At 43.0% G+C, this 22233-nt stretch overlaps 1 protein-coding gene across 3 annotated transcripts in view; it reads left to right on the forward strand.

The window, feature by feature from the left end:
* DPP6 (dipeptidyl peptidase like 6) overlaps positions 1-22233 on the forward strand; it is a 1916598-nt gene that overhangs the window by 1777764 nt on the left and 116601 nt on the right. For all 3 annotated transcript variants that reach the window (XM_063921873.1, XM_063921871.1, XM_063921872.1), the window contains exons 12-14: positions 15543-15581; positions 19267-19374; positions 21645-21736. In XM_063921873.1, coding sequence (XP_063777943.1) covers positions 15543-15581; positions 19267-19374; positions 21645-21736 — 239 coding nt within the window. The remainder of the gene's footprint in view (positions 1-15542; positions 15582-19266; positions 19375-21644; positions 21737-22233) is intronic.

The raw sequence follows: 22233 nt of genomic DNA on the forward strand, positions 1-22233 counted from the left end.
CTGGTGACGGTTGCAATGTATAGCAATTTTCCTATGGCTTTTCTGTATAGATGGTTATCCTCTAACAGGTTGCTCTGATCATTTGGTTCCTTTTCATAACTTGTCTCCATAGGAGTGCTTGCTGTCTTTGCATCTTGCATACCAAATTCCTCAATGGTTTCCTGAATTTTGTATTTCTGACTTAGTGTGAATGTTCCATCACCTTCTCTTGAGATTTGCATTCCCAAGTAATGCGTTATGTGGCCGAGGTCTTTTGTTTCAAACTGACGGTTTAGTTCTTGTAACAATTCAACTTCGTCCCCTTCTTGTTCGAAACAAACTAGCAAATCGTCCACGTAAATTAATACATAGAACCATCTTTCCTCTATCAACTTTGTATAGAGACATGGGTCTGCTTTGCTTCTGATGAATCCCTTTTCTGTCAGAACTCCATTTATCTTTGTATTCCATGCTCTTGCTGCTTGTTTAAGACCATATATACTTTTGTTCAGTTTACATACGTGATCTGGGTTCTGAGAATTCACGAAGCCTGGTGGTTGTTCCATGTATATATCTTCCTTTAGTTCACCATGTAGGAAAGCCGTCTTTACATCGAAATGTTTCACTTTCATACCCTTTATGGCTGCTGTTAGGAGTAAGGTTCTAATGGTAGTGTGCTTCACAACTGGAGCAAACGTTTCATCATAATCTTCTCCAAATTTCTGTGAATATCCTTTAGCAACTTCTTCTCGTGATGCAGGTTCTTGCATGTTAACGGCTTTTGCTTTGTAAGATAAACGTGTAGGTGCTTTTCCCTTATTTTCTCTTGAAGAGCGTCTCACACCCTCGGATGCACTCTCATGAGTGTCGCTGGTATTTGTCTTGTGTTGTACTTCAACTTCTTGAATGATCTCTACTTCATCTGTTTCTTTGGATTTGGTGCTTTCTTCTTCTTCAGTAGAGTCTACTGGAATTATGACATCATCTCGTGTTTCCTCTATGAATGTCACACTGTTGCTTATAACTACTTTTCCAGTTCTTGGATTTAAGATTCTGTAGCTTTTTGAATGTTCACTATAGCCGACTAGAACTCCCTCTTCTGCTCGGTTCTGCAACTTGCTTCGTTTTTCAGCAGGAATGTAAACGAAGGCTCTGCATCCAAAAACTCTAATGTGCTTTAAGCTGGGTTTCTTACCGTGCCACAGCTCATATGGTGTTTTCCTTACTGCTTTGGAAAGTAGTCTGTTTTGAAGATAGGTGGCTGTTGCTGCTGCTTCACCCCAATATTTATCAGGTAGTCCTGAATCTGTAAGCATGCACCTTATCATTTCTGTTAGTGATCTGTTTTTCCTCTCAGATACGCCATTTTGCTCTGGTGTATATGGTACTGTCTTCTGATGCTCAATACCGAGTCCTCTTAAGTACCGTTCTGTTTTCTGTCCTGTGAACTCGCCTCCATTGTCGCTGCGAAGAGTTAGCATATTCCTCTTGAACCTGTTTCTGGTCATGTTCACGTAGTCTTGCAGCTTTTCAAAGACTTCATCTTTACTTTTTATTAGATAAGTGACTGTGAACCTGGAGTAGTCGTCAATGAATGTCAGCATATACCTTTTGTCTCCTACGGTTCGCGTTTTCATAGGTCCGCATACATCACTATGTACCAGATCTAGTGGTCTGGAAGCTCTGTTTTCACTTTTCTTAGGAATTGTTGTCCTTGTCGCTTTCGCTTTTATGCAGCATTGACACTTCATCATTTCTGAACAGTCTGACACTTTGAGATCCCTGGCTAGGTCTCTCTTCTGCATTTCCTTTATGCAATCTGGGTGTCTGTGTCCTAATCTTCTATGCCACTTGTGAATACAGTCAGCGTGTTTCTGTGTACTCAGCTTTGCCTGCTGTGCTGCAATATCCAGACAGTATAAATGTTCTTTTATTCTGGCTGTAGCTAGTGTTTCTCTTCCGTTTTGGATAAAACACTTATTATTCTGAAACTTTACAGTAAGTCCTTTTTCTACTAGATTCTTTACTGATAGCAGTGCTCCCTCAAGCTTGGGAACATATAGCACATCTGTTACGGGTATTTCTGCATAGCTGCCATTACCCTTGGAGCATAGGAATTGACCATTCCCTTTCCCTTCTGCAATGATATTTGTTCCATCTGCTAGGTAGATTGTTTCTTTATGGTTCAAATCAAGTTCAGTAAAGAAGTCCTTGTTATTTGTCATGTGACTAGTCGCTCCTGAGTCTACATACCACTTTTCTGATAATTGGTTTACTGTCGCTTTAAATGTTCCATTCCACTTGTGTGCTCCTGTATCTGTAAGTGTGGCTTTGACTCTTTGTTTGTGTAATCTTTCTGGTGGTTTGTGCTGCTCTGTCTTCCATATGGTGCAATCTCTTTTCAGGTGACCCACTTTCTTGCATCTGAAACATGCTCTTGTTTCCCTGGTGTGTGGCTTAGTGTCCGCCATTTTAAGTGCTTTCTCTGTGTCACTTTCAGTATTGCACTCTGTAAGCTCCTTTCTGCGTTGATACTCCTCTATGAGCCTGTTCTTCACAAAGTCTGGTGTGATTTCTGCTTCAGGTCTCATTTCTAGTGCGTTTATTAGTGCACTGTATGTATCTGGTAAACTGCAAAGGAGGATGGCTACTATGTGGTTGCTTTTGATTTCTTCTCCCATTGACCTGAGCTGTATGGTTATCTCTAGTAGTGCACTGATGTGTTCTTGCATTGTCTTGCCTTTATTAAATCTCATTTGATATAATTTTCTTAATAGGAATAGTTTGCTGTTCAAACTTGCTCCTTCATGCACTCTCTGCAAAGCACACCACATGCCTTTAGCTGTACTCTCTTGTCTTATGTGTATAAGCTGTTCATCTTCCACTAGTAAACTTATAGTGGCTCTTGCCTGTCTGTCCTTCTTAATCCACTGCTGATCCTCTCCTTCAGGTCTGTCTGCATTTATAACATCCCATAAATCATCTCTGGTTAATAGCATTTCTACTTTAAACTTCCATGTTTGATAGTTCTCATTAGAAAGCTTGCTAGCAGCTAGTCTGAGATCTGTGTAATTTGCCATAACCCTTCCTTGTATAGATCTCTCTATTCTTCTGTGGTATTAAACTTGTTTTACTCACAGTTTTCTTTCCAAGGTTCTCCTGGGTTGTTTCTTGTGCGTTACACAGTCTGCTGTCTGCGCCTGCTGGGACTTGCAGTGCGACTCGTGATCTGGATGCTGCTTGGGATGCACTCCTGAAAACTTTATCTTGTACAGACTCCAGTCTGGGCCCATAACCTGTTGGTATAGTGCGATGGATCGATACCATAGGTGTGCAGTGGGGAGCCTTAGATAAAGTATTACCTCAGGAGTTACCTTGTATACAGACAGAACGAGACTTGAGATGTATATCTCCTTTATATAGTACTGAAATAGCAGGATCAATACAACAGGTTTCAGTATCATCAGCTTATGTCCTTCTCCCTCAGAGACTCTTCTAGAAAAAAAACATGTGAGGTAAAACAAACAAGTACAAGACATATGCAACAGACAAACACTACATCTCTGTAACTATACAGCGCCATCTGCTGCCCCTGTACGGTAACTACATGCATATAAACGAAACCATAGTCTGTTGTCCATATTTCAACATGTTTGACTCCTCCAATGAGTAACATAACAGCAGCTGAGAAGGAAATACAAAATAATTTCAAAATCAAAGTGTATTAAAGGCTTTCAATCCTTTCAATACAAAAGTTATTAAAGAATGGTCATGCCAGCCACTGACTAAAACCAACTGCTAAATACAATGGGGAAAATGCAATAAGGTGTAAGAATCAGAAAGTGAGAGATTTTGAGAGAGTTCTCCTGTTTGTTTGTTTCAAAGTGCTAATCATTTACATGGCAAGACCAGGTTGATTTTGCCATGTAAACGATTGCCACTTTAAAAATAAAAAACAGGCGAAATCTTACAAAATCTCTCACTTTCTGATTCTCACACCCTAATACATTCCCCCGACATATCTGATGAAAAGTGAATGCACATCATTTTTTAACTTGGAATTCAGTTTTGGAACTCTTGTGCGAATTCAGTTGACATCCAACAAGCAAGGGTCACGCAGGATGGCCCTTCAAAAAACTACTCCCCAAACAGCACATGACGCAAAGAAGAAAAAAAGAGGCGCAATGAGGTAGCTGTGTGACTAAGATAAGCGACCCTAGTGGCCGACACAAACACCTGGCCCATCTAGGAGTGGCACTGCAGTGTCACGCAGGATGGCCCTTCCAAAATCCCCCCCCCCAAACAGCACATGACGCAAAGAAAAAAAGAGGCGCAATGAGGTAGCTGTGTGACTAAGATAAGCGACCCAAGTGGCCGACACAAACACCTGGCCCATCTAGGAGTGGCACTGCAGTGTCACGCAGGATGGCCCTTCCAAAAAACACCCCCCAAACAGCACATGACGCAAAGAAAAAAAGAGGCGCAATGAGGTAGCTGTGTGACTAAGATAAGCGACCCAAGTGGCCGACACAAACACCTGGCCCATCTAGGAGTGGCACTGCAGTGTCACGCAGGATGGCCCTTCCAAAAAACACCCCCCAAACAGCACATGACGCAAAGAAAAAAAGAGGCGCAATGAGGTAGCTGTGTGACTAAGATAAGCGACCCAAGTGGCCGACACAAACACCTGGCCCATCTAGGAGTGGCACTGCAGTGTCACGCAGGATGGCCCTTCCAAAAACTACTCCCCAAACAGCACATGACGCAAAGAAAAATGAAAGAAAAAAGAGGTGCAAGATGGAATTGTCCTTGGGCCCTCCCACCCACCCTTATGTTGTATAAACAGGACATGCACACTTAATCCAACCCATCATTACAGTGACAGGGTCTGCCACACGACTGTGACTGAAATGACGGGTTGGTTTGGACCCCCACCAAAAAAGAAGCAATTAATCTCTCCTTGCACAAACTGGCTCTACAGAGGCAAGATGTCCACCTCATCATCATCCTCCGATATATCACCGTGTACATCCCCCTCCTCACAGATTATCAATTCGTCCCCACTGGAATCCACCATCTCAGCTCCCTGTGTACTTTGTGGAGGCAATTGCTGCTGGTCAATGTCTCCACGGAGGAATTGATTATAATTCATTTTAATGAACATCATCTTCTCCACATTTTCTGGATGTAACCTCGTACGCCGATTGCTGACAAGGTGAGCGGCGGCACTAAACACTCTTTCGGAGTACACACTTGTGGGAGGGCAACTTAGGTAGAATAAAGCCAGTTTGTGCAAGGGCCTCCAAATTGCCTCTTTTTCCTGCCAGTATAAGTACGGACTGTCTGACGTGCCTACTTGGATGCGGTCACTCATATAATCCTCCACCATTCTTTCAATGGGGAGAGAATCATATGCAGTGACAGTAGACGACATGTCCGTAATCGTTGTCAGGTCCTTCAGTCCGGACCAGATGTCAGCATCAGCAGTCGCTCCAGACTGCCCTGCATCACCGCCAGCGGGTGGGCTCGGAATTCAGAGCCTTTTCCTCGCACCCCCAGTTGCGGGAGAATGTGAAGGAGGAGATGTTGACAGGTCGCGTTCCGCTTGACTTGACAATTTTGTCACCAGCAGTTCTTTGAACCCCAGCAGACTTGTGTCTGCCGGAAAGAGAGATCCAAGGTAGGTTTTAAATCTAGGATCGAGCACGGTGGACAAAATGTAGTGCTCTGATTTCAACAGATTGACCACCCGTGAATCCTTGTTAAGCGAATTAAGGGCTCCATCCACAAGTCCCACATGCCTAGCGGAATCGCTCTGTGTTAGCTCCTCCTTCAATGTCTCCAGCTTCTTCTGCAAAAGCCTGATGAGGGGAATGACCTGACTCAGGCTGGCAGTGTCTGAACTGACTTCACGTGTGGCAAGTTCAAAAGGTTGCAGAACCTTGCACAACGTTGAAATCATTCTCCACTGCGCTTGAGACAGGTGCATTCCACCTCCTATATCGTGCTCAGTTGTATAGGCTTGAATGGCCTTTTGCTGCTCCTCCAACCTCTGAAGCATATAGAGGGTTGAATTCCACCTCGTTACCACTTCTTGCTTCAGATGATGGCAGGGCAGGTTCAGGCGTTTTTGGTGGTGCTCCAGTCTTCTGTACGTGGTGCCTGTACGCCGAAAGTGTCCCGCAATTCTTCTGGCCACCGACAGCATCTCTTACACGCCCCTCTCGTTTTTTAAATAATTCTGCACCACCAAATTCAAGGTATGTGCAAAACATGGGACGTACTGGAATTTGCCCAGATTTAATGCACACACAATATTGCTGGCGTTGTCCGATGCCACAAATCCACAGGAGAGTCCAATTGGGGTAAGCCATTCTGCGATGATCTTCCTCAGTTGCCGTAACAGGTTTTTAGCTGTGTGCGTATTCTGGAAAGCGGTGATACAAAGCGTAGCCTGCCTAGGAAAGAGTTGGCGTTTGCGAGATGCTGCTACTGGTGCCGCCGCTGCTGTTCGTGCGGCGGGAGTCCATACATCTACCCAGTGGGCTGTCACAGTCATATAGTCCTGAGCCTGCCCTGCTCCACTTGTCCACATGTCCGTGGTTAAGTGGACATTGGGTACAACTGCATTTTTTAGGACACTGGTGAGTCTTTTTCTGAGGTCTGTGTACATTTTCGGTATCGCCTGCCTAGAGAAATGGAACCTAGATGGTATTTGGTACCGGGGACACAGTACCTCCAACAAGTCTCTAGTTGGCTCTGCAGTAATGATGGATACCGGAACCACGTTTCTCACCGCCCAGGATGCCAAGGCCTCAGTTATCCGCTGGTCAATTTCCTCCCCAGCGCCAGCAACACCCATATCCTCCTCATCCTGGTGTACTTCAACACTGACATCTTCAATCTTACTATCAGGAACTGGACTGCGGGTGCTCCTTCCAGCACTTGCAGGGGGCGTGCAAATGGTGGAAGGCGCATGCTCTTCACGTCCAGTGTTGGGAAGGTCAGGCATCGCAAACGACACAATTGGACTCTCCTTGTGGATTTGTGATTTCGAAAAACGCACAGTTCTTTGCTGTGCTTTTGCCAGCTTGAGTCTTTTCATTTTTCTAGCGAGAGGCTGAGTGCTTCCATCCTCATGTGAAGCTGAACCACTAGCCATGAACATAGGCCAGGGCCTCAGCCGTTCCTTGCCACTCCGTGTGGTAAATGGCATATTGGCAAGTTTACGCTTCTCCTCCGACAATTTTATTTTAGATTTTTGAGTCCTTTTTTTACTGATATTTGGTGTTTTGGATTTTACATGCTCTGTACTATGACATTGGGCATCGGCCTTGGCAGACGACTTTGATGGCATTTCATCGTCTCGGCCATGACTAGTGGCAGCAGCTTCAGCACGAGGTGGAAGTCGATCTTGATCTTTCCCTATTTTTGGAACCTCAACATTTTTGTTCTCCATATTTTAATAGGCACAACTAAAAGGCACCTCAGGTAAACAATGGAGATGGATGGATACTAGTATACTTATGGATGGACGAGCGACTGCCGACACAGAGGTAGCTACAGCCGTGGACTACCGTACTGCGTCTGCTGCTAATATAGACTGGATGATAATGATATAAAAAATATATATATATCACTACTGCAGCCGGACAGGTATATATTATATAATGACGGACCTGCTGGACACTGTCAGCACTGCAGACTCCTAAAGTAAGCTACTAGTATCAAGAAGATAGAAAAAAAAAACACCACAGGTAGGTGGTATACAATTATGGATGGACGAGCGACTGCCGACACAGAGGTAGCTACAGCCGTGGACTACCGTACTGCGTCTGCTGCTAATATAGACTGGATGATAATGATATAAAAAATATATATATATCACTACTGCAGCCGGACAGGTATATATTATATAATGACGGACCTGCTGGACACTGTCAGCACTGCAGACTCCTAAAGTAAGCTACTAGTATCAAGAAGATAGAGAAAAAAAACACCACAGGTAGGTGGTATACAATTATGGATGGACGAGCGACTGCCGACACAGAGGTAGCTACAGCCGTGGACTACCGTACTGCGTCTGCTGCTAATATAGACTGGATGATAATGATATAAAAAATATATATATCACTACTGCAGCCGGACAGGTATATATTATATAATGACGGACCTGCTGGACACTGTCAGCACTGCAGACTCCTAAAGTAAGCTACTAGTATCAAGAAGATAGAAAGAAAAAAAACACCACAGGTAGGTGGTATACAATTATGGATGGACGAGCGACTGCTGACACAGAGGTAGCTACAGCCGTGGACTACCGTACTGCGTCTGCTGCTAATATAGACTGGATGATAATGATATAAAAAATATATATATATCACTACTGCAGCCGGACAGGTATATATTATATAATGACGGACCTGCTGGACACTGTCAGCACTGCAGACTCTTAAAGTAAGCTACTAGTATCAAGAAGATAGAAAAAAAAAACACCACAGGTAGGTGGTATACAATTATGGATGGACGAGCGACTGCCGACACAGAGGTAGCTACAGCCGTGGACTACCGTACTGCGTCTGCTGCTAATATAGACTGGATGATAATGATATAAAAAATATATATATATCACTACTGCAGCCGGACAGGTATATATTATATAATGACGGACCTGCTGGACACTGTCAGCACTGCAGACTCCTAAAGTAAGCTACTAGTATCAAGAAGATAGAAAAAAAAAACACAACAGGTAGGTGGTATACAATTATGGATGGACGAGCGACTGCCGACACAGAGGTAGCTACAGCCGTGGACTACCGTACTGCGTCTGCTGCTAATATAGACTGGATTATAATGATATAAAAAATATATATATATCACTACTGCAGCCGGACAGGTATATATTATATAATGACGGACCTGCTGGACACTGTCAGCACTGCAGACTCCTAAAGTAAGCTACTAGTATCAAGAAGATAGAAAAAAAAAAAACACAACAGGTAGATGGTATACAATTATGGATGGACGAGCGACTGCCGACACAGAGGTAGCTACAGCCGTGGACTACCGTACTGCGTCTGCTGCTAATATAGACTGGATGATAATGATATAAAAAATATATATATATCACTACTGCAGCCGGACAGGTATATATTATATAATGACGGACCTGCTGGACACTGTCAGCACTGCAGACTCCTAAAGTAAGCTACTAGTATCAAGAAGATAGAAAAAAAAAAAAAACACAACAGGTAGGTGGTATACAATTATGGATGGACGAGCGACTGCCGACACAGAGGTAGCTACAGCCGTGGACTACCGTACTGCGTCTGCTGCTAATATAGACTGGATGATAATGATATAAAAAATATATATATATCACTACTGCAGCCGGACAGGTATATATTATATAATGACGGACCTGCTGGACACTGTCAGCACTGCAGACTCCTAAAGTAAGCTACTAGTATCAAGAAGATAGAAAGAAAAAAAAAACACAACAGGTAGGTGGTATACAATTATGGATGGACGAGCGACTGCCGACACAGAGGTAGCTACAGCCGTGGACTACCGTACTGCGTCTGCTGCTAATATAGACTGGATGATAATGATATAAAAAATATATATATATCACTACTGCAGCCGGACAGGTATATATTATATAATGACGGACCTGCTGGACACTGTCAGCACTGCAGACTCCTAAAGTTAACTACTAGTATGAAGAAGATAGAAAAAAAAAAAACCACCACAGGTAGGTATACAATTATGGACGAGCGACTGCCGACACAGAGGTAGCTACAGCCGTGGACTACCGTACTGCGTCTGCTGCTAGTATAGACTGGATGATAATGATATAAAAAATATATATATATCACTACTGCAGAACAGGTATATATTATATAATGACGGACCTGCTGGACACTGTCAGCAGAATGCGTTTATAGAATAAAAACACCACACGACGAGTGTTTAACTTTTTCAGGCAGACAATCACAATATACTGGTGGTCACTGGTCACTGGTCAGTCACACTGGCAGTGGCACTCTGGCAGCAAAAGTGTGCACTGTTAAATATATGTACTCCTGCTATAACTGCTCCCCAGTCTCCCCCACAATTAAGCTGTGTGAGCAGTGAGCACTCAGCACAGTCAGATATACATAGATGATGCAGCACACTGAGGCTGAGCACAGATATGGTATACTGTGTCACTGTGTATCGTTTTTTTTCAGGCAGAGAACGGATTATATTAAATAATAATAAAACTGCACTGGTGGTCACTGGTCAGTCACTAGTAAACTCTGTACTCTCTGAGTACTCCTAAGCTCCAGTAAATCAAGTGTCTCACTCTCACTATCTATTTCTATTCTAAACGGAGAGGACGCCAGCCACGTCCTCTCCCTATCAATCTCAATGCACGTGTGAAAATGGCGGTGACGCGCGGCTCCTTATATAGAATCCGAGTCTCACGATAGAATCCGAGCCTCGCGAGAATCCGACAGCGGGATGATGACGTTCGGGCGCGCTCGGGTTAGCCGAGCAAGGCGGGAAGATCCGAGTCTGCCTCGGACCCGTGTAAAAAGCGTGAAGTTCGGGGGGGGTTCGGTTTCCGAGAAACCGAACCCGCTCATCACTAATATATATATATATATATATATATATATATATATATATATACACCGTATATACTCGAGTATAACTCGACCCGAATATAAGCCGAGGCACCTAATTTTACCACAAAAACCTGGGAAAACTTATTGGCTTGAGTATAAGCCTAGGGTGGGAAACGCAGCTCTAGCCGTACACAGCCCTCATACTGCCAGATATGCCCCCACAGTGCCAGATATGCCCTCATAGTGCCAGATATGCCGCCACAGTGCCAGATATGCCCCCACAGTGCCAGATATGCCCTCATACTGCCAGATATTTCCCCACAGTGCCAGATATGACCTCATAGTGCCAGATATGCCCCACAGTGCCAGATATGCCCTCATACTGCCAGATATGCCCCCTCAGTGCCACATATGCCCCCCCTAAGTGCCAAATATGCTCCCCCAGTGCCAGGTATAACTTACCCTCCGCCGCTCCCGCGCTGTCTAGTGAAGGAGGGACACGGAGGGCACAGCGCGCGCCTCTCCTGTGTCCCTCCTGCATCTCCAGCGGCCGCGGTGGGTCTGTTAAATGAAGTGCCAGTTTGTGAGCCAATCAGAGCTCACGAATGGGTACTTCATTTAATAGACCCGCCACTGCCGCCGGAGACGCAGGAGGGACACAGGAGAGGCGCGCACTGTGCCCTCCGTGTGCCTCCTTCCCACTGACTCGAGTATAAGCCGAGGGGGCTTTTTCAGCACAAAAAAAAGTGCTGAAAAAGTCAGCTTATACTCGAGTATATACGGTATATGTAAACAATAGAGATGCTTGTGATGATATGGGATCCGTTCAGGATCCCGGATGTCATGATACCGCCTGAATTCTGACACTATTCGGAATGCCGACAGTGATACAGGTTGAACCCAATGGGCATTTTGCCTCTTTTCAACCTCACTAACTATTTAACTACTAGCTGGAGTACCCAGCGTTGCCGGGGATTTTAAGGATGTTTGTTTACAAAAATCAATGTAAAGATTAAACACACAGGTTGCCGCTAACATTTTATTCCTTGTGAAATTGTTTTTATTTCCACCATTTGTAGCTATTTTCTTTGGTGGCATTTTATTTTTTTAACTTCAAAGCAATAAAACATTTTGTAAATCATCACTGACATATTATGCATGTCCTGAAATAGTCTGTGCTGCTGGTCCACCCCTAGGGGTGCTAGTGGTGTGTTACCCCCACAGTCTTTGTTCCCAGCGTGTAAATCATATATGTACCAAGTTTGGTGTAAATTGCTCCAGCCATTGCAGAGTTATGCTGTCTGCTGAAAAACTCTGTGCTGCTGCCCCACCCCTAGGGGTGTTAGGGGTGTGTTACCCCCACAGTGTTTGTTCCCAGATTGTAATTCATATGTGTAGCAAGTTTGTTTAAAATTGGTCCAGGCATTCGTGAGTTATGCTGGATACTGAAATACTCTGTGCTGAAGGCACACCCCTAGGGGTGCTAGGGGTGTCTAACCCCCACAGAGTTTGTTGATAGAGTGTAAGTCAGATGTGTCCCAAGTTTCGTGTAAAGTGCTCCAGGCCTTCCAGTTATGCTGTCTGCTGACATACTCTGTGCTGCTTTCCCATCTCCAGGGGTGCTAGGGGTGTCTGACCCCACAGTGTTTGTTCCCAGAGTGTAAGTCATATGTGTACCAAGTTTTTTGTAAATTGCTGGTTTTGGTGTAAATTGCTCCAGGCATTCCAGAGTTATGCTGTCAGCTGAAAAACTCTGTGCTGCTGCCTCACCCCTAGGGTTGCTTGGGGTGTTTTACCACCACACTGTTTGTTTCCAGATTGTAATTCATATGTGTACCAAGTTTATTTTACATTGGTACAGGCATTTGGGAGTTATGCTGTCTCCTGAAATAATCTGTGCTGCTGTCCCACTCCTAGGGGTGCTAGGGGTGTCTAACCCCCACAGAGTTTGTTCCCAAATTGTAAATCATATGTGTCCCAAGTTTGGTGTAAAGTGTTCAAGGCCCTCCACAGTTATGCTGTCTGCTGACATACTCTGTGCTGTTGTCCCACCCCTAGTGGTGCTAGGGGTGTCTGACCCCCATAGTGTTTGTTTCCAGAGTGTAAGTCATATGTGTACCAAGTTTGGTGTAAATTGCTGCAGGCATTCCAGAGTTATGCTGTCTGCTGAAATACTCAGTGCTGCTGCCTCACCCCTAGGGGTGCTAGGGGTGTTTTTACCTCCACAGTGTTTGTTCCCAGACTGTGAGGCATATTGTGTACCAATTTGTGAGTACATGGCTCCAGCAATTCTGGAGTTATGCTGTCTCCTGATACACTCTGTGCTGCTGTCTGCCCCCCTAGAGGTGCTAGTGATTTCTAATTTTTTTTAAGTTGCCTCCGCTGTGTTTTAATACGCTTGTATGTCGAATTTCACGATTTTCGCTTGTAAACTGTGGATTTGTATAGCAAGACAGAGAGACAAATTTTCACTTTTATATAGTAGATGTAATATTGTAATTCTTATATATATGACTGAAATTTATAATAAATTATTACTATCTTACACACATACTTCCAGTGCCAGTGTGTTCTTATTACACCTGCTATAATTGTACACTGTGTATATTGGGGGTCATTCCGAGTTGTTCGCTCGGTAAATTTCTTCGCATCGCAGCGATTTTCCGCTTAGTGCGCATGCGCAATGTTCGCACTGCGACTGCGCCAAGTAAATTTGCTATGCAGTTAGGAATTTTACTCACGGTTTTTTCATCGTTCTGGTGATCGTAATGTGATTGACAGGAAGTGGGTGTTTCTGGGCGGAAACAGGCCGTTTTAGGGGCGTGTGTGAAAAAACGCTACAGTTTCTGGGAAAAACGCGGGAGTGTCTGGAGAAACGGAGGAGTGTCTGGAGAAACGGAGGAGTGTCTGGGCGAACGCTGGGTGTGTTTGTGACGTCAAACCAGGAACGACAAGCACTGAACTGATCGCACTGGCAGAGTAAGTCTCGAGCTACTCAGAAACTGCACAGAGATGTCTTATCGCAATATTGCGAATCTTTCGTTCGCAATTTTAAGGTGCTAAGATTCACTCCCAGTAGGCGGCGGCTTAGCGTGTGCAATGCTGCTAAAAGCAGCTTGCGAGCGAACAACTCGGAATGAGGGCCATTACTAGCACTGCTGACTATTTTCTGATTAGTTTCTCCTACTAGTCAACTTCGTATAGTATAGTGTAATATTTGCAAAATAAATATTGTTTAAGATTTTTGTCAGCCAGAATATCATAAACTGAGACCCTCCCATTGATGTGCCACCCTGACTGGGCATGTTCCTGGCTCACATGAGTCGAGGAGCAGGCTTATAGAAAATGATACACAAGCAGAGTGATGTCTCCCATGCAGTGGCGGCAGGTACACACAGCGGCGGCTGCTGACCCCTGGGTAAGGCAAGCCAGCACATACATTACATAAAACATCACATGTATGTTATATGTGCTGACCGGCTCCCCCCTGCAATGTGTGGTTGGAGCTGCAGCCCGGGGGCAGCAGCTGCCACTCTAGATGGCTGTCTTGATTTACCTACATGTCTTTATCTAATATATGTATATCAACTATAAAAGTCAAAGTGCTAAAAAAATTCAACATCCAGTCTGAATTGAATTTAGTTTACTGAACTGTTAATAGAAAACATCCCTGAAAATATATTGAGATTTCCAACCCCAATAATGTAAATTCATGTAAACGTCAGTACCAATAATGAATGGATTTATGGATTTCTTGTTGTTGCTGCTTTGGCTCTCAGATGCCGCAAAACTCCAGACAGCCACCAGTATGAAACGCTGTCCTAAGAGCAGCCACCTGTGCATCTCAGAAGAATCCCTCTAGGCGTTTCAGCTCCTAAGAAAGGAAGAGTTAAGGGGGGTCATTCCGACCCGATCGCACGCTGCACTTCCTCGCAGCGGTTCGATCGGGTTGGAACTGCACATGCGCATTGCGTGCCGTCGCCTGGCAATGACGCCGGGAACGATGAAAGTGGTCGCAGCGGCGACCGTAAGAAGATTGACAGGAGGAAGACACGTCAGGGCGTCAACTAACCGTTTTCCGGGAGTGGTCTAGCGAACGCAGGCATGTCCAGGCATTTTTGAGGGTGGATGTCTGACATCAAATCCGGGACTCACATCGCTGGATCCGTCGCAAAGGGTAAGTAGGTATAGGGCTAGTCTTGTTTTGCTTGAAACTTTTTTAGCATAGCAGGGCTGCACAAGCGATCGCAGCCCTGCTATGCTAAAATACACTCCCCCATAGGTGGCGTCAAGTTGATCGCACCAGCAGCAAAAGGTTGCTACATGCGACCAACTCGGAATGACCCCCATGGGCCGTTGGTGGAAGTACAAATAATCCTTTATTTCTGCATCATCGAAATAGGCAAGAAAGAGGCTCTGAGCAGTCATTGATTCACAGCCTTCAGGCTGTGTTTCGGTCAAGCTGGGGACACAGCACTCGGCTGATTGAGAGCATTTACCTGATTAGCTGAGTGATTGCACAAATATGTATCCATCTTAACTGTATATAGACTTAATTCTGGTTACAAACAGAAGCCAAATCGGGGAGATCACTTTTGGCGAACCAGCCAGCTCACTTTAGGGCATGTTATTGTGTTCAGCAGATGGCCACATATACATTGGGTGACAACAAAGACAGTTTCTAAATATGTTCTATTAATAGGTCATGCACAACAGTTGCTGGTGCTCGTAGCATTGAAAGGGTATCTTTAGGATAAAGTTTTGGTCACTGCCCGGGTGGCATGACCACCTTCCTCCTCGTGTGCGTGTAACAGTTTCCAATATGAAAAGATGTAAAGGTCGGGCGGTATGCAGTTTTACTATTAAAAATGTTGACCGTTAAATAAAACTTTGTCCCAAATTGTTACTATTGGAGTGTTAAATGATTTGCTTTTTTGTTTTTCTCCCTAGAAACATGAAGATGAAAGCGAGGCATGGTTACACAGGCAGGTAAGGCAAAGTATTTTATTTAAGAAAAATGTCTTTATTTATTTTAATTGCTTATGGTATGATATTGATGATAGGACAATTAAATGGAAATATTTTTAAATGGCTGATAGCAATAGCAGCCACACTTTAGAGTGCATGCACAGCTGCACATCATTCACCATGCGCAATCCCCCACAGAAGCGAAAACTAGTGCTCTATGAAGACACATACTGGCTTTCAGTGTACTATAATTGCAGCTGGTATGTCAATCCAACAGAATTATATATTTATGTATCAATATTTTTGTTTTCTAATTTATAGTCAATAATCTTAAAAAATATATCTTCTTTTATGTATGTATTATACTCCATGCAGTGTAACATGGGTTTTCAAGGAGCATGTTTTTTTGTATTGTTTTTTTTTTTTTTTAACTGATGCCCTTGGTGATCTATTCTACCTGTAGGAAATTCTCACCAAACAACAAGTTATTAATTATTATTTTCTTACTCTGAACTTTCTGGATAATTAGCTTCATGATCAAATATCTTACACCTGTAAATGCTTATATGTCATTACAGATTTTCTTATTTTTGCATGGATTGGGAAGGGGGGGAGGGTTGGGGGAACAGAAGCAGCTACTACTTGTAATTGATTAACAAAGTATCTCAGATTTCAAAATACAGTTGAAACAACATGGAACTTTGCCCAGCTCTAATACCACTTTACACTACATCAAGGATGTTTAAAATCTACACTAGAAAGTTATAGTTTCAATTAGTGTCTGTCATGCAAAGTTATTATGGATTAATCTGGCACAGTGAAATGATACGAGGAACTATTGTCTCTCCTTCTTCAAATTACATTACATTAATCCAAGGAAAATGTAATCTGCACATAATGACTTTCATCTTTTATGAAAGCTTCTCTTTTTTAAAAAAAAAAACTGAAAGGGAGAACTAAAATATAAATAACAACTTAATTTAGAGGGAAAAGTCTGGCTATTAATATTGTTGCTTTGTATAGTTATATCTTATTATAATAATAAATATTTTCAGAAAGATCCATATTTAGGCACATTTCACAGCGGTGTGGGCACCTACTGTGTTTGCCTTTTTCTTTTTCAATTTGAAGGGAACCTTTGCAATCTGGCTGGACCAATATGCAACAGGCAGCTCCTATTCTTCTGTATCAATGCCTATTTCCCTATAGGTTGTAAGTTTGTGAGCAGGGACTTCCTACCTCTATCACTGTCTATTACTACCCAGTTTTGTTCTGTTACTGTTTTTTCCAATTGTAAAGAACATCAGAATATGGTGCGCTATATAAGAAACTATTAATAAATAAATAAGAGGGCAGGGAGGGCTAGAGCAACCTGTAGGTGATCAGTGCACAAGAAGAATCACAAGGCTAGAACATCCTGCAGCAAGTTAGAATGGATACAAAACAAGATTTGAATGTACTAACTGTAGCAGAATGTTAAAAACAAAATAAAAATTAAAGAAAAAGCTAACTACAGTAGAAACTTTAACAATATACAAGTGTGAGACTTGCCTCTATATATGAAACACAGTACAAGATTCAAAGGTCACTATATGGAAACTTAATATACATAAATTACACACTGACCAAATGAGTTGAGGTACTTTTTGGAGATTACATACATATAAGGCTGACATGTTATGTAACTGCTTTTTCCCAGAAGTCTTTTCTACTGAAAAGTTTGGCCTACTGAAAAGTTTGGCTTATTTACAATAATTAATCATAAAGTCCCCATTCTGCAGCCCAGTAGTGTTGCCACAGCAGGTTGGCTTGCCACAGACAGAGTCTGCATTGTTCAAGTTCAGGGGATAGGCAGTTGTCCCTGTGCCCCACAACTAACTCTATGGGGGGAATGTAACACGGTGTGAGAATCAGGAAGTGAAAGATTTCGTGAGTTCCCCTGTTTTTTTTAAAAGTGGCAATCATTTACATGGCAACACCAGGTTGATTTTGCCACGTAAATGATTGCCAATTTAAAAAAACAGGAGAACTCTCACAAAGGGGGCAATTCAGATCTGATCACTGGGCTGCATTTTTTGCTGTCCTGCGCTCAGATAGTCGCTGCCTACAGGGGGAGTGTATTTTCGCTGTGTAAGTGTGCATTTCTATGTGTTAGCAGAGCTGCCAATAATCAGTTTGTGCTGTCTCTGCGCAGCCCAGGACTTACTCATCCAGTATAATTGAATCCTGCAGATCGGGGACGGAGCTGACGTCAGACACCCTCCCTCCAAACGCTTGGGCATGCCTGCGTTTTTCCAGACACTCCCTGTAAATGGTCAGTTGCCACCCACAAATGGCCTCTTCCTGTTAATCACCTCGCTGACCGGTGATGCCAATTGTAGCTGTCCGACGCGCCTGCGCATGCGCAGTGTGGACTTGAACGCTCGCTATGCGAAAATGCACAGCAGCGATCAGACCTGAATGACCCCCAAAGTCTCTCACGTCCTGATTCTCACACCCTATTACATTCCTCCCTATATGTGACTGTCTACAAAAATCAGCCGTTCTTATACCAGCCACCATTGTCAGCATCACCGACTGTCTGACAGGACATGACAAGTCACGTTATTGTCACTGCGATAAACATGTGCTAGATATCAGATGTTACCTACAGTACTGTAATTCAGGGCCGGATTAAGCCTTAGGGGGGCCTGGGGCACTTAAAATGGGGGGGGAGTATTAGATTGTACACACCTCCCAACATGACCCATTCCAGGAGGGACAAAATGCTCTCTACCTGGACTTTCCTCTTAATATTATGATCGGTGTCACCTGTGTTGAACTATTTAACTGATAAGAAAGGTGTTTCAACACAGGTGGTTCCAATCAAAAATTAAGAGGGAAGTCCAGGAAGAAAGCATTTTGTCCCTCCTGGAATGGGTCATGTTGGGAGGTATGGGTTGTGTGTATTAATTTAAATTTAAGCAGATGGTGTATATTAGATTTAAACTAATCGTTTAATAATGCCTGGGTACTGTTTATAGTTCCACCTAATTCAGAAACAACTATTTTATAAAGTTTTCTTGTAGTGGAACAAAGACAACTTAAACAAACTTAAAATACACATAGAATAAAATCTACATATAATTTATCTTGTCACATGCAGGAATAGCTGCTGCCTCTGCACTAATTACACACTGAGACAGGACTCAGGAGGAGTACTGCTGCACATGAGACAGAGCTAGTGATGTCGGTGTGCTCCAGCTGGGGGGGGGCCCTGACAGAGGGGGGCCCGGGGACAGTATCTCCTGCAGCCCCCCCTTAATCTGGCAATGCTGTCATTCAGTTAATATTTTACTCAGTTTAGTTTTTAACAAATATCGTCTAAGTTTTGAGTTTCCTAATTTTAACGAAATAGCTTTTTGTTCTTTTCTACCATTGTATTAAATGATTAGAAAAACGCACTTATAAAATAATGTCCACTAATAAAACTCATATGCTTCAATAGGATCAAATTAAAAAGATACCTAATTTAAAAGGGTCATTATGGCTGCTTTTGCTGTGCAGTTATTTTGCTGCAAGGAATGAGAATTCCATATCGGAAATAACAGTTAACAATGTACATTTGTTTTTCATTCTCCTCCGGCTTCAAGTGCTTAGCTCAACCATTAAGACTATTGATTTTGGTTTCATTAATGCTAACTCGTCTATCTTGTCTGTATTCCAGAATGAGCAGCCGATCTTCTCAAAGGATGGCAGAAAGTTCTTCTTTGTGAGAGCAATTCCACAGTTAGGTCGCGGGAAGTTTCATCACATTGCTGTTTCTTCCTCACAGGTACGAGGGCTTACACAACATTGGCAGGAGCTGGGCATATCTTGCTGAGTGTGGGTTATGTGTATTTATGTCAGCGCTGTTTGCATTGTATTTTTACTTTTTTCTTTGTTTCCACTTTTTGGAGTACCATCAGATTGCATCAAAACTGCAGTTGTCTACTATACCCAGCGCTGGGATGGTATTACCTCTGTGCAGCCCCAACAACCCTTCTTTCGGGATCCCGGCGGTTGGGATTGCGATCCATGTCGGGATCCCGGCATTCGCATTCCAAGCAGTGTCGGGATTCTGGCATTGGGATTCTTACTGCTGAGATCCCGAATGCCGAGATCCTGACCGGATCCCCCAGCACCAGTAGTGATTTATTCTTTGATTTTTTTTTATGTGTAGTTATGTATCTGGTATCACAGCCACAAAAACTAGGTAATTAAATGATATTTGAGTATAAAAGTCACATTAGGTTACTTACTTGAGAGCCAGCAATCCCTTGTGTTTCCCCTATAACTGCGGCACACCCACCACTGCTCCGCTTGCTTCTGCCTAGGCCTGGATCCCAGATATATCACTTTTTTGAAGGGTTGTATGTAAGTTAAAGTATCATATTACATTTTTTAACCACTTTTATGGTTCTTTGAAATGGGAATTAATACATGATTAAAATAATTTATCTTTTTTTACCCCCGATATGTTTTTGCGTCCATTTCTAGCACCACATGTGTACGTTCATTGGTTCTACATTGCATGGAAGTGTTACACAAAATAATGCTGCTATGACGGGCCTCAAGGCACCCCAACAGTCCAGGTTCTAGGTATATCCATGGCTCAGTATAGATAGTTAAATCAAACTGACTGAGGTGCTAATTAAGTCACCTGTGGCCAAGCATGGATAAACAAAACCTGGACCAGTAGGGTGCATTGAGGACACCATTTGAGAACCTCTGCACTATGATGACAAAACTTAGGAAGTTTTTATACTACCATTGCCAACTCGTCCTAAGCATTCCAGGCCTGATTATGATTTGAACACAGGTCCGAATGCGGCCCCATTCTGAATGTGAAGGGTCAAAGGGGGCCCACACTGCACATACTGCACCCATGTTTTATTACTTACCTTTCCGGAGCCTTGCATCAGGCGCTGTAGTCTCAGCAAAAATCACCACCAAAATGGCCACTGTGCAAGTGCAGTAGTGATTAGTCTCTGGAACATGGTGGGTGCCGTGTTTTCAGAGACCTACGCATGCGCAGTAGACTCCGGCACAATGCCAAAGCAGAATATGTATTATTTCTGGCTACACATGGGCTACACTCCCATGCTCATGTACGTACCACCAGTTGCGCCAATTGACACACAAAATCGCCCATTTCATGGATGGAGAGAAACATTGAAGATATGCCCTATTTAGAATCACCCGGCGATATACAGAGATGAGTATGTACTCTCTGGTACATGCGCTGGTTGTGAAACTCACTAGCTGCATAAATGCGGCCACATTCAGACTTATGTGCTACTCAGAAACAGACCCTATGTCTACTGATGTGCCATGTATTACAGCCACAAACCCTAAATAAGTAAATGAGCTTTACCCAGCCCCATAATACATTACCTGAGGTCCAGCAATACGACATGTATCCCTGTGGCTTCTGTACACTGACGCTCCTGCCTAGGCCAGGACAATAGATAAGTCTAGATTACTTTTATGTAATTACATTTTCAGTTTCGATTTTTTATCACTTTTAAACAGGTTTGATGAACTTAAAAGTAGAAAATATTTACTTGATTTAAATAATGTCACTTTTTTTTTTTTTTTATCTATGGCGGTGGTGGTAGGGGTGGTGTGGTATAAGTCCATAGTTCTATACTCTTAACCTATGAGCTGTAGCAACTAATGGAAAACGCTACAAACCCAGAGTTCCCAGAATCCTATCCTAAGCATAAATCCTGTTTAAATGTAGGAATGCCTTTACATACATGTCTAGATCTACTGGACACGTGTGTTCACTGGCTCTACTTCGCATGGAAGCCTGGGACAGAATAATGCTGCTATGATGAGAAAACTTGAGAAAGCTTTTATGTACTATTGTTTACAACTCACTCTATAAATACTAGGCATCCATTCATCTCTGCAGGGCCTTTGTGTATCATGTATATACCATATGAAATGTTACTTACTTTACTGCTGTGCGCAATAACATTATAATATATAATAGCATACAGAAGATGTCGTGACAGCATTCATACTTCACATTTTGTCATTTGCTTTATTGTATGGCAGGCTAACAACAGTAATGACAACTTACAGTCTATTACATCAGGAGATTGGGACGTCACAGAGATTCTGGCATATGATGAAAAAAATCAGAAAATGTAAGTAAATGTAGTGTAAAGCAGGTGCCTCTTACGGTGCCCCTTATTTCCTAGGCAGGAAGCCTGTGGTCATCCACCTGTAAGGAACGTATAGATACCAGCAGTTTGGTAAGGTGTATCTTCACAGCTGGAGTGCCACAGGCTGTATCCCTGTATGCAATGCCTACTGTGATGTATTGTTGTTTAGGAGAACAAGACTAGAGTACTGCCACAGCTATTATTATATGTCAACGCAATTCAGACAATGTTATACTAAAACTATATTAATATCTTATAAGAAATTCCAGACATGAATAGTCCTATAGGGAAAAGCCATAAGTAGCTTACTATGGGGGAGATGTATCAAACGTTTGAGAGAGATATTGTGGAGAATTTGCCCACAGCAACCAATAGGCTTCTATCTGTCATTTTATAGACTGTGCTAGATAAATGATAGATGGCAGCTGATTGGTCACTATGGGCAAAGTCTCCACTTTATCTCTCTCAAAGGTTTGATA

The sequence above is a fragment of the Pseudophryne corroboree genome, chromosome 5, assembly GCF_028390025.1.
Source record: "Pseudophryne corroboree isolate aPseCor3 chromosome 5, aPseCor3.hap2, whole genome shotgun sequence".
Lineage (NCBI taxonomy): Eukaryota > Metazoa > Chordata > Amphibia > Anura > Myobatrachidae > Pseudophryne > Pseudophryne corroboree.